The 12,423-nt window shown below is 45.4% G+C and overlaps 3 protein-coding genes across 4 annotated transcripts; 2 read left to right on the top strand and 1 right to left on the bottom strand.

Moving 5' to 3' along the window:
• Positions 1–20: 20 nt before the first annotated feature.
• On the top strand, positions 21–3,800 carry LOC146301339 (protein Jumonji-like). Of its 2 annotated transcripts, XM_084710078.1 has the most exons (8): positions 21–177; positions 315–365; positions 458–575; positions 812–953; positions 1,378–1,547; positions 1,634–1,804; positions 1,921–2,108; positions 2,341–3,800. In XM_084710078.1, exons 3-8 carry the CDS (start codon positions 473–475, stop codon positions 3,097–3,099), a joined length of 1,533 nt encoding a protein of 510 aa, XP_084566204.1. In that variant the 5' UTR covers positions 21–177; positions 315–365; positions 458–472; the 3' UTR covers positions 3,100–3,800. The 2 variants fall into 2 exon arrangements, with proteins under 2 accessions (XP_084566204.1, XP_084566196.1); XM_084710070.1 differs by lacking the exon at positions 315–365.
• A 111-nt stretch (positions 3,801–3,911) lies between these two features.
• On the bottom strand, positions 3,912–8,236 carry dtnbp1a (dystrobrevin binding protein 1a; the record flags this gene model as incomplete). The annotated part of the gene is made up of 10 exons (XM_084669155.1): positions 3,912–4,523; positions 4,770–4,916; positions 5,014–5,166; positions 5,412–5,434; positions 5,895–6,027; positions 6,410–6,542; positions 6,631–6,691; positions 6,769–6,819; positions 6,945–6,998; positions 8,190–8,236. Coding segments are annotated over 10 exons (1,071 nt in total), but the record flags the coding sequence as incomplete, so codon positions are not given.
• On the top strand, positions 7,945–12,179 carry mylipb (myosin regulatory light chain interacting protein b). The gene is made up of 7 exons (XM_084710103.1): positions 7,945–8,372; positions 8,567–8,757; positions 9,647–9,838; positions 9,998–10,195; positions 10,303–10,467; positions 10,591–10,975; positions 11,374–12,179. Exons 1-7 carry the CDS (start codon positions 8,286–8,288, stop codon positions 11,596–11,598), a joined length of 1,443 nt encoding a protein of 480 aa, XP_084566229.1. The 5' UTR covers positions 7,945–8,285; the 3' UTR covers positions 11,599–12,179.
• The last annotated feature ends 244 nt before the right edge of the window (positions 12,180–12,423 follow it).

Below are 12,423 nucleotides of genomic sequence, written 5' to 3'. Positions count from 1 at the left end.
GTGTTTCTTGCCGTCGATTTCTTCTGCAGGGGAGGGAGAGTCCAGAAGCGGGTTGTCTGGACCACAGGATTTGCATGGTCCTAGAAAACAGAACGTAAATGTGTCGGTAGCACCTTCAAATAGGTTTACACAATGAGCACAGATAGACCCAAAAGGAACATCATAAAAAAGAAATACGTAAGTAGTCCTTTGGTACCTTATTAAAATAAAAATGATATTTGTCAAGTCTGTCTAATCGTTGGCAAGTAGGCTACTGATTTACAGTAGCTTACTATGGATTAATTACTCGTCATAATACTGTACATCTTTCACAGCTTCCAAATCTCAGCATCTAATGTGTTTGACATGAGCGATCCTCAGTAACGGTAATACACTGGCAATAACCCTGGCTGTGAAATGTGCACATGTGTTTGCACATATGTTTGTGTCAGTGGTTAAATGTCACTGTCCTCTGCAGGATGACAGTGAGGGGATGCCATGGTGTGAGGAGCAGGTGGTCCGGAAGGTTCTCTTCCTGTCTTTGAGGGAGTTCCGAAGCGGTCAGCGGAGCCTCCACAGTGTTGCCGGCTCAAGGGGTGAGTGAACTTCCATGTTGGCTATGTGGTGGTAAGTGGTCACTTAATACTTGAGGGCATTTACGATTTATTGTCATGATTGACTGTATTCTATTGTTTGGTTATTAATATGACAATACTGTGCAACAGTAAATTACTAAGGGACACAACCCAATGTCTCAGAACCGTTTAGTTTTAAAATAGTTTTGAAGCTGTAACAGATGCTATTCTCAACCAACCTATTTTCCGACCTGCAGGCTCCTCCGCTAAAGGCCATGGTCTCCAGTCAACACCAAAGGGGGGTCAGGCCACTAACAGTCGAACTAACCGTTCACGACGCTTGTCACAAAACCAGCATGGCAGCAAGGAGGCCCAGGAAGACAACCCATACAAAAAGAGGTTTGTCTGCATGTGTGTGTGTGTGTTGAAGAGAGAAACAGAGGGAGGGAGGGAAAGAGAGAGGACAGGTGGTGTTGGGTGGGTGAGAGGACACACTCTGTCTTCCTGCTGCCCACCGGCTGCCCTCTCTGGCAGTACTTTTGCATTCAGAGCCAACCATCACATGCACACACAAATATTCAGCAGATATCTGTTGCTCAGTCTACCAACTGTCTATTTGATAAGAATTGTTCAGTCTTGACAGCTGTTAAAATGGGCGTGTGTAGTGTTTGCTGAGAGCTTTGTGTATCTATTGGTGGAGGAGTGACGTGTCTGATTTTGGTTTGTGCATGACCTCATCTCCACAGTTGACCCGGTTCATAACTGTCTTCTTCCTTTATTCTCTCTTTGTCCGTTTGTCATTCTGAATGTTGTGCCTGGACAGGCCCAGGCTGCAGGTGCAAAGGAAGTTTGCCCAGTCTCAGCCCAGTTCTCCCAGCTCCACCCCCCTGAAGACCGCCCCCCCAGACATTGTTACTGTCGCCTTGTCCTCTGAGATGCTAAATCACAGGCCTCCAAAGACTGAGGACTTCCTCTCTTTCCTCTGCTTACGAGGTTTGTCTCACCTCTCATAGGACATCAGTGCGCACACACACAAACACGCACACACTCGGTTTGAACATGTGTCTCACCTCTTGCAGGCACAGTAGCATTGCCTGGAAACATGGCAAACTTAGGGAGTGTCCAGGATGATTCTGATCTTCAAGAGGAAGATCCCAAAGACAGAACAGCTGTCAGTAAGAACTCTGTTTCCTGTCTGGTGACAAATAAGAGTAGCAGACGTCAAGGGAAGAAAATGTCCAACAGTGCAGGTAATGCACATGCACACTATCCAATTTACGTGTAAAACTAACCCAATTTCAGATACAAAGATTGCTGTGGATTTTTTAGGATGTATGTAATGTAATGACTTTGTGTTGTCCTGCAGTTTTGCACAGCCATGGCAGGTGTTTGAGAGGTAGAGAGCCAAAAGGATCACCCAGGCCAGGAGAGAATGTGCAAGGGGCAGACAGGAAGGAGATCACTTCCACAACCATGGGCCTTCCTGTACTCCCAGCCAGGGCCTCAGCCCCAAACCACATCCGCTACCCCAGGGTCTCCCAGCAGCCACCTCAGGTTTGGCGATAACATTATTATAAATTCTATCATAACTTACTCCAAGCTGATATATTATGCCGTTTTTGTTCAAGAATAAACGTTAATACACAGTGTAACTGTCTTGTAGGCATTGTTGTCAAAGCAGGTGTTTGCAAGGTCAAAAAATACTTAGGCTACACTAAAGTACAACTGTTAATTGTTGGACTGAGACAGGTTTCCGTGGTGATAGCTATGTGTTTGTTTTAAACAGGTTTCCATGGTGACTGGGCTCTCAGGGATCACGTCATCAACTCGCACTTCCTTAAGAAATCAGAGTTCCCCTCTCCGCTTGCTTCCACCTAGAGCTGCCAGGTTTTCAGTGCCACCCATCAAGACAGCAGCCCCTCCCCACAGGTCATCGGTCCCACCCTCCTCCAGGTTGCCATCCCCATCCGTAAAGAGCCCCGCCCCACCCTCCAGGAGTTGTTTAAACCTAAACAAACCCAGACGGATCCAAAAGACCAAGCTCTCCCCTCGCAGAAGGCATTCAAACTCCAGGCGCTCCAAACACTCCACCTCTCGCCTCCCCCATCGAAACCCCTGTTGCCCCAAGTCAACCCATCGTCACACGGCTTCCCGACGCTGTTCTCCCCACACCAACTCAGGAAAGAACCCCAGTTGCATTGCAAAGACATCCAAACAGGTAGTTGTACCCATACAGGTAGCCAGAGGGCAGAAAATCAGACAACTACAGGAGGGTGTCCAGCAGAGCAACGAGAGCTTAAGACAGTCCAGGAGGAGGCGTGGCCTCCCAGCAGAGACAGACTCCGTCCCTCAGGTCATGGAGGTCAGACTTCAGGTAAGCGGCCCACAGACCCGCAGCAGGACATTGAACCATGTTGGAAAAGTTGGTCGGGACAGTGTTGTAACCAGCCGCCATGTTGGAGCAGTCCAGTCCAAACCTGCTTCCGGACAAAGACAAACTGGTGAGTCCACGCTGACTCGACAAGCACAGTCCAGCCAGGGATGAAGAAGCTCCTTGGAACCTGTTTGCACTAACATTAAAATAGATTGTTTTCTACTGTTTTGACTACTGTTAATTGTAAAGATACTGAATTACAATATCTTCCAATATTATCTACTATGTATGAGAGTCAACAAGCCTATTATTGTGGTGCTCAACAACTTGGTGCTCAACTTTTTGGATCCTAGCTTAAATCAAAAATGTACTCGTCTCAGACTTTCGATTGAGAGGACATGAAGGTGACGAGAGGCATTCCTTTTGTGGTCTGGTGTATGGAGGTCTGTTAAACATGTCTGTTTTACTTCTGGTGCTAATATTTTGTTTTATAACAAAAATCTGTAACTCTTGTTGGTCTGTGTTGTCAGTATGCACTGTAGAATTGTATGATCATACCTGAGTATAGACAGCTAAATACTGGTTTGAAGCAATTCAACTGAAGTCCTCTGACTGTAGGAAACCCAGGTAAGACTAGAATAGATGACTTCAGAGCTAGCTTGTGCTAGATAATGCAAATTAAAATAACATTTTTGCTCTTACTCTTTAACACTGGTGATGAAACACAGTTAGCAGACTGTTCAATGGTCAAGATGGTTCTGTTGTCTCTGATAGGATAGTCTTTTATAGCTGCCTGTTTCATTGGCTTTTGGCTCTGTTCCCCATTTCCCGGACGGCCAATGACTGTTCTTAAAATAAACATTTACAAACTTGTCTGTTGTACAAAGCAGATTTTCCCTATCCCAGAATACATACACAAATGCAGTCTTATTGCAAAAAATGTGCTTTAGTAGTACAACAAAGAAAAAGCGAGGAGTCCAAAATGGAAATCAGCACAGATTAACCTTGAACTACTTTATTAACATCTCTTATAAATCTCCTACAGGAATTTGACAACTCTTCATGGAATACTGCAGATTGTACAAAACAACTGATTTGTTGTCAAGGAAGAGAAAGCGTAAGCGCTCATACACAGTGATTATTGTTGCCCTAACCTCTGTCTCTTCTAAAGACAAACCCTGCAGTTGAATCACATAGAGCCGGGCTCCATAGTAGTACCCCAAAAGTGTTTTAGGTAGTTGTGGAGGCCAGCTGTTAACTTAGGGAGATCCAGGGTTTAGTTAGTAGTTGCCCCCAGGGGCAGATCTTGGAGGGTAACTGTTGTTGTTAACCGGGTGGCAGTTGGGAGTCACTGTCAGAGCTTTCACAAGTCTTCAGTGGCTCGGGCAGGACTACCAGTGCAGAGTCCAACTGGACCTCCTCCTCATCTGATTGAACCATTGGCTCTTCTCCACTCTCCTCATTGGCCTCCGTCTCAAGACCCTGCCCCTCTGATTCCTGATAGGATGGCTCGGTGCAGAGGGAGGAGCCAAGTCTCTCTCTGGGATCAGCCTCCCTCATGAATAAGTCAGATGACCAGGACTCAGGATCTGGACCTGTGGGGGAAACAGAACTCTCAGTATCCAGACATGGGGCAAATGTGGGCAAATGGGAGAATATGGAAGTGAGGTAACAAAACTATAAACAGTTTTAGGAGGTAGACTTCATGCAGCGCCAACAGCCAGCTGCCATTGGCTGCTTCAAGCGCCGCCGGCGCTGCATGAAGTCAAACACACCTATTGTGACATCAAGGTGCTAAATGGTGGGAGCGGATGTGGTGGTAGTAATGGGTGTGGTCTAACCCGAAGTCAGAGAAGAGGTGGTACTGATGATGTCATCTGCAGAGTTGAGGAAGACGTCCAGAGCCTCCTGGTCTGACAGGACTGCTAGCTCCACTTGCTCTAGCGCCTCAACACTCACCTTTGTGGGTGAGGCGCTTCCTGCTGGTTCTTGTGCACAAAATCATCCACAAAAAAAGAGGGATTAGATCGGAGTAGAAACTAAATACTATAACTACTCGTAGGGTGGCAGAGTTAATGTTCTCACCTCCCTCCTTGAGTTGCAGGTAGCCTGAGGAAAGATATTTCTCCATGTCCTGTTGAAAAGCCTCTTCAAAGAACTTCTGCCTCTCCTTTAGCTTCTGCTGCTGGGCGTGCTCCATCTCCAACACCTTCTGAGCATGCTCAGAGTTAAGGTCAGCTGAAGGGAAAGGAAGGAAAATCCAAGTCTGACACATAATGATTTACTTTGTGTCTTTATTTTGGTGTCCAGAAACGCAAGGCACATGTTGTTCATTACAAAATATAACATGTTTGTCCCCCAACAAAATAACAATTGAATGTCTGAACAAAGTCTTCATACTGATAAGAAGCACAATTACCAGCAAACCAAAAGAGATGTGTCTGAATCAAGAGACAGCACATAGTTCGAGTGTTTAGGCTTACCTTTCAATGCCTCCAGCTCTTTCCTAGAAGAGACCACAGACAGAATTAATGTCACATTTGTGGTTGTATCATTTGTCAGTCCGTCAATTACGTCCTCTTTTGCCCACACTGAAGTTTGAACTTGGGTTACTCCTTACTCATGCAACAACCACCTCTCATAAACACCGCTTTTCTATGGTAAGGGTGGGCAGTATTTAAAATGAGAATTGAGTTTAACCAATTTAACTCGGTTACATTAGGTTATGGTAATACAAACTTTTATTTGTAAATTTTCTGTAAAAAATACATGACCACCTAACAATTTTTATTTACGTGCAAATACTGTTCTATTTGTAAATATGAACTCATCACATGCATACATACATCACAACATACGTTGATGTGAAACCCTCTATAAATTTGATGCCTCCAGTCTGAGTTTATATAGACCATGGTGTATGGTCATGTAATGGAAGTCCTAGATCATATTTGACAGGCCCATACCTCTTCTTCTTTTTGTAGTTCTCCAGCTGCAGGATATGGTGCTGTTTGAATCGCTGCTGCTCACACTGGGCACAGAGGTTCTCCAGGTAGAGAAGACGGCTTTCCATTTCCTCAAAGTCCCCTTCCATGTGGGCTGAGGACATACATTTAGTTATTTAGCAGACGCTCTTATCCAGAGCGACTTACAGTAAGTACAGGGACATTCCCCCCAAGGCGAGTAGGGTGAAGTGCCTTGCCCAAGGACACAATGTCATTTGGGACACGGCGGGAAATTGATCCGGCAACCTTCTGATTACTATCCCGACTCCCTCACCGCTCATCTGACTCCACGTCCATACACACACAAGGAAGCCGTTTCCCTGAAGGATACCGATAACTGGCAATGATGTTATGAAGTCACACTCTGTAAGACTTGTCGACAGATACTCGTAAAAAAAAAAAATCTATAACCTTTCCTTCCTCTGTACTAGTTCAACTCAGCCATGCCCTGCATAGTTGACAGTGGAGAGACTGACCGATACGTGATGTGATACTCTCCAGGTCAGAGAGAAAAGCCGGGATCTGCTGCAGCTGCTCCTCGAGGTCCACCAGTGCTGCTCTCCTCCTCTCCCAGTGAGCCGACAGCATCACCACCTCCCCATCCACACTCTGGAGAGGTGGAGAAGAGAAGAATGGAAATTAGACTGAAACATTCTTGTTTACATGAATGCAACTGGCTATATGGCGTGATACATACCTCTCCAGCATTGGCACAGTCCTTAGATCTCCTGTGGAGAGCCACCCATGTGTCTTCATACCTGGAAAATATTTGACAATTAGGTAATTTCTTGCTTCACTGCACTATTGTCTCCCAACGTGTGACATGACCACCTACCTACTAAGCAGTTCCACTCCAGCAGAAAACTGAGGAAGGTGTTCCTCATATCTGTAAAGGCAGGAATGACAGATGCGAAGAGATTTCGTAAAACAGTCTACATCCCACAGTTTTAATGGCAGTTGACTATATAAGGCTAATTTCGTAGCTTTTAGTACACAGTTTGAGAGACTAACCTTGGTTTCCTCTTTACTTTGGAATCTTTGGATTTCTCCCCCAGCGTCTTTATGCTAAAGAGAGGGAACAAACATCGTGTCAGAGGTAAGGACTGGTGGTATGCTAACAGATAACTGATAGCCAGTGTGCAAAATTGGTTTTACTGGATTGAGTATTTTAGAAATTGTGATTGAGAGGTGCTGTCTAAACTGAACAATGGTCATCTGGTTCAGCTCTATCGTGGCAAAGCATCCGCGCAATTTCGTTTCCATGTCTGCGCTTAACGTTTAGGTAAGGAATGTGTTTATTGCAGTCGCTATCACATGACTGTCAGATGCTTGTTATTAGCTAAGTATGAAGGGCTAATGTTAGCTTAGCTACAATAGCAGCAAGGGTTAGGGTTAGCTGAGATGCATTCCGTGAAAATAGCACCACATTCAGTATATACTTATCAAGTATTCGTACACTAACATAGTCACCGCTTGTCTTTGACAAACAATCAAACAAGCCAACGTGGCACGCTAAGTATATCAATGGGTGCATTTGATTTGATTCCCTTCCCACGCTGTACTAGAAACGTAAGTGTTTCACAACCCTCATGGAGCATAAATCACACTCATCTGGTGCGCTAGAAGTCTAGAAACTCCTATATGTAGTACTCCGATGTGTAATAACTGTAGCTATCAGCTCGCTTGACGTTTTCACACAATGAAATCCAAGGAAAAAAACGATAGCTCACAAGCTAGTTGAAAAGACAAAAATATACAGCACATTGGCAGGCTTAAAATACAAACCCTGTAGTGAAATCCTGCTGCACCGTCTGCAACCTCTCTTTAAAATTCTCAAACATCTTTCTTCCTGGTTCAGTTCAATCAGAACTGGACAAAAATTGCGTGTAGTCGCATTAGCAACTTATCTGCGTTTTAATCAAAGTAGAAGCCATACACAGTCGTCAGTAGTCCTTTTCGTTGTTGTTTGTTCTTGGTAGCTAAGCTTAAGTTTGTTTTCTTGCTAAATATTTAGGTATTTAGCTAGCTAGGTTAACTGTACTGCAGTTCTGCTTTTTAACTGCACACTGTCACTGTTCAGCTGTCATAACATGCAGTAAATAATCACGCCACTGCTTGTCGTACACCAGGGGGTGCTCTCCACCCGGATCTAGGTTAGCCTTAGCATGAGTGGAGGAGATTTAATCGGCTTTAGCTGTGGAAGTTTCGTGCAGAAGTGGGCGGTGATTGCAAGACAGTTGTTCAAATACAGTGTACCCGGTCTTTTCGGTGCTGTCCGTGGTTGGAGCTGCTGTGGTGGTACACGGTCACGCCAGTCTCTCTGCTGCAGAACTGCACGTCCTGGAACTTAACATGCTTTGCTACGTAACGCGCCCTGACTCGGTGGTGATGGAGTTGGAAGTTGATGCGAAGGCAAACGGAGAAGACTGCCTACAGAAGGTAAAAAATAAATTAAACTCTCAGGGAAGGTTACTCAATATTCCAACCTAAACCGGGGTTGCCCCATATATATTATTTTCTATTTAGAATGATGATCAAAGACGTAGAGCTAATCATGAAAAAACTATTTGGTTCAGCATATTGTAACAAGCCTATAAATCAGTATAAATCACATGTTTAATTTCTATGTGCAGGTGTGTAGGCAGCTGGACATCATCGAGGTCGACTACTTTGGCCTGCAGTTCTGTGGCAGTAGAGGAGAGCGGTTATGGCTGAACCTGAGAAACCCAGTCTGCCAGCAGCTGGACAGCTTGTCCCAATGCCGACTTGAGTTTCGGGTCAAGTTTCTGGTTGATCCACATCTGATCCTCCAGAGTCAGACTAGGTTGGTTCATACGCGTTTTGTAAATCATATACATGTGGTCCGTATTCAATTCCTGGAACACTGTCTGCATATGAGGTTACTTCTTTAGGCTACTGTGCGGCAGACACACTGCCTTCTGTCCGTACTGTTACGTAATAGGTGGTGTGCCTGAACAGACACGTAAAGCACTACTTACATAATATCTTTGGTGAATTGGGCTTCTTTTTTCTCCTCAACTCCTCCTCAACGCCGATATGAGCTGTTTGTGAAGCCTGGACGGGCTAGCACACAGGTCTATTGTAACTATTGTTGAGGGCACACAAAGACATTCTATAGGCTATTGTAGTTGGGCTCTATAACGGAAAACTACAGTATCCTGCTCAACTGTGTGTAATAAGCCCTGCGCAGACAAAACAAGATATACACACAAATATTCCATTCAGTTCCTATCTTTGTACTTCCTTTAATTCTTAATTTATTTTATTTGTTCAATGTTTGTAATTAATGGAATATGATATTTGAAGGCTTTGTCCATCTATTCCTTTGTGGACTGCATAGTTGAGGAACGGTTAACAGTTTGAGTTTGCACTGTGCTATGTCTGCTTGTAGAGTATGTTGACGTACTGACATCACAGTTTGTAACCATGTCATAAACATCTTACAGCCTGCACTGACACATTCACAGATCCACTGTAGAGACAGCTACGATTGAGCAAACGTTTGGAGTCTAGAATTATACTGCAACTGTATGTAACATATCTTGACCACAGTCTAGTAGTCATTAGTGTACTTATAGGGGCAGTAGAGATAAGGTTTATATAGTTGTTCACTTCATTATAAAGAGAATACAGGTGTCTGAAGGTGATTTTCTCTCCTCATCATCACATCCTCCCCTCTCTCTTTCTTCCAGACACCTGTTCTTCCTCCAGGTGAAGGAGCAGCTGTGTTCAGGGAGTCTGCAGGTAGTGAAGGAGCAGGCTGTGGAGCTGTGTGTCTTGATGGCTCAGGTTGAATACGGAGACTTTAGCCCCCCATCAGAACAGTACAGCCAACTTTATCGACAACTCCTCAGACACCAGCCTGACAACATTACCATCAACAGGTAATAAAATACATCCAACAGCTTACCAGAAGATGGGTTTTATAAACAGGTTTTTTAGACTGTCCATCCCCTAAACAATTTCGTCCAGACTAGCTAAACAATGAGACTAAGAAAGGAACGAGAGTGACTTTAACAGCTCATCCTCCGTGTGTCCTACAGCATCATGGAGAAGCACAGGCAGCTGGAGGGGAGGAACCGAGCCTCTGCAGAGTATTCTGTCCTGCAGCTTGTGGCGTCTGCAGAGCACTATGGGGTGCAGTGGCACCGGGCCCGTGACTCAGAGGGACAGGCGCTGTCTGTGGGTGTGGGGCCTGAGGGCATCGTCACCTGCCAAGAGGACCTCAGTGTCACTAATAGGTAACCACCAACAACAATAAAAAAATATATATATCACGTAATGCCGCCTGGGCATGAGTTCAACACTGACTCCTTCCTTGTTTCTCTTGTCCGCCTCTCCTCCACAGGATTGACTATTCCCTCGTCCAGATAGCCACCCAGACAGGAAGGAATGTTTATCTGACTGTTGCCAAGGACAATGGAGAAAGTGACATCTTCTTGTTCAAGATGGTCAGCAGCAGAGCAGCTGGAGGGCTCTACCGCTCCCTGACTGAGACACACACCTTCTACAGGTCAGTGTGTGTGTGTGTGTGTGTGTGTGTCCCCATCCAACACAGCTAACTCACACCTTCCATCCTTCTGCTCAACATTTGCATACTGGATTTCCTTGTGTCTGATGTGTGATTGGTTCCCAGGTGTGACACGGTGGGGGAGGACGTAAGGCTGCAGTACAGTCGTGACTTCACCGGCCACTTTGCGGCCCTCTTCAACCACAACATCCCGCTGGGCCGGAAGTACTTGTTTGATGTCAGCCGCACCGCCAAAGAAGCCTACGACCACGCGCGCCGGGTGCTCTACCACGCCAACAGGGGAATTCAGACGACCTCCCCCCCGGCCAGCCCAGAAGTCGGAGGGGACGCGGAGTGCGAGGGGTGCAAGCAGAGCCGGGCCCTGGAGGAGGTGGTGCTCCGCTTGCGGGAGGCACTGCTGTGTGTGGTGTGCTGTCAGGAGGAGATCGATGCTGCCTTCTGCCCCTGTGGCCACCTGGTCTGCTGCCAGAGCTGCGCTGCCCAGCTGGAGGTGAGGACTCTGGCCCAGGGGTTATCTGGTGTTTACTCTACGTGAAGTTTAAGCTTAGGGGGGCGGTTAGACGGGCCGTCTGTGCACTGGCAGTTTAAAGCTGCAGTCACCTGGTGAACTATGGTATGTAGTGAGCACACAGTGCCATGCAGGGGTAGTCTTTGCAGAACATGAATTTACTCTCCACAACTAACCTTTGAAAGGAAGGATTCAGTCAACTGATTTCTTTTTAAATGACTTTTTTTTGTGCATATAGCTGCCGGGTAAAAAGTGCCAATCAGAGCAAGCTGCTTCAAATCACGACTGATCCACGTTTGAAATGAGTAGCATATCATAACATGGTAAAAGATCCTTGGAACACAGCAGCTCTGTTCTAACAGTCTGTGTCTTCTGCCCAGGTGTGCCCAGTGTGTCGCTCAGAGGTGGACAAGGTGCAGCACGTCTATCTACCCACCTGTGCCAACCTATTGAACCTGGCTTTGCCCAACCCTGCCACTATCAGCACACACACAGAAAGGACCAATCACATCAACACTTCATCTGCAGCAGCAAATTTCATTTACGGCTCCACGGGAATGGCCAATCATATCTATGCCTCTGCAGAGAAGGTCTGCACAGCCTAAAGACAATTCCTCGGGACAAAAAATGAGGCCCAAAACCTACGAGATACAACCAGACAAGCCAGTGCCTGTCCCAGGCCTGTATGTGCTGAAACTCCTTATACCGTATCAGTGGTTACAAACAATCAACTTTTATTTAACTTTTCACATACATTTCAAACCATGAGACTGAAAGACAAAAATATCTACTGTATCCTCTCTCATCCTTAAATATTCATTTCAAGTTTGTTTGCCAACCAATACTAACCATTTAACTCCAGAGGATTCTGTACCAGACTCAAAGCAGTGATAAGAATCATTCCAACGATCCAGACTTTGTTATTCTGCCGGTCACACTCCATAATACTCAACTGTCCTGTTCTCTATGTACAGTATCATTTGTACACAATGTCATCAAGTACTAGTCAGCCACTGTATTCTTTGTCTATGCTACCTTTCCTGAACTGTGTGAGATTGGCTGTTACCTCAGGTTTAAGCTGGGCTTTAGTTACAAGGTGGTACAAGCATGGCTGAATCAAGCTAAACACGGTCCATTTACTTTCATATCGTCAAAGTAGTATCAATAAAGTTACTTCAGAAACCAACAGTATGACATTTAACATAGTGTTTTATTTGGGAAGTGAAACCACTTCCTCACCACCTACAATACTCAACTTTTGACACTTTTCTGACCTCTTGTTACCTCACTCAACCTTTGGTAACCTCATTCAGTGACCTGTGGAGTCAGAGGGCTGCTGGTCACATCTGTATTGAAAACATTTTTAATTTTTGCTATTGTGGGCGGGTAAAAGAGACTGACCTATATGACCTGTGCCAGGGTTCAGGGAA

This window comes from Hypomesus nipponensis, chromosome 2, assembly GCF_054491055.1.
Source record: "Hypomesus nipponensis isolate SF chromosome 2, ASM5449105v1, whole genome shotgun sequence".
NCBI classification, from domain to species: Eukaryota; Metazoa; Chordata; class Actinopteri; order Osmeriformes; family Osmeridae; genus Hypomesus; species Hypomesus nipponensis.
Note: the sequence above shows the minus strand (reverse complement) of the source record. Positions and strands in the feature narration are given on the sequence as shown.

Excerpts from the sequence above, each read along its gene's own strand:
- LOC146301339 (XM_084710070.1), top strand. The coding sequence starts at position 133 with ATGAGCACAGATAGACCCAAAAGGAACATCATAAAAAAGAAATAC. Across the intron at positions 576-811 it reads CAGTGTTGCCGGCTCAAGGG|GCTCCTCCGCTAAAGGCCAT; the intron begins GTGAGTGAACTT and ends TCCGACCTGCAG. Across the intron at positions 2,109-2,340 it reads TCTCCCAGCAGCCACCTCAG|GTTTCCATGGTGACTGGGCT; the intron begins GTTTGGCGATAA and ends TGTTTTAAACAG.
- mylipb (XM_084710103.1), top strand. The coding sequence starts at position 8,286 with ATGCTTTGCTACGTAACGCGCCCTGACTCGGTGGTGATGGAGTTGGAA. Across the intron at positions 9,839-9,997 it reads GACAACATTACCATCAACAG|CATCATGGAGAAGCACAGGC; the intron begins GTAATAAAATAC and ends TGTGTCCTACAG. Across the intron at positions 10,196-10,302 it reads GACCTCAGTGTCACTAATAG|GATTGACTATTCCCTCGTCC; the intron begins GTAACCACCAAC and ends TCTCCTCCACAG.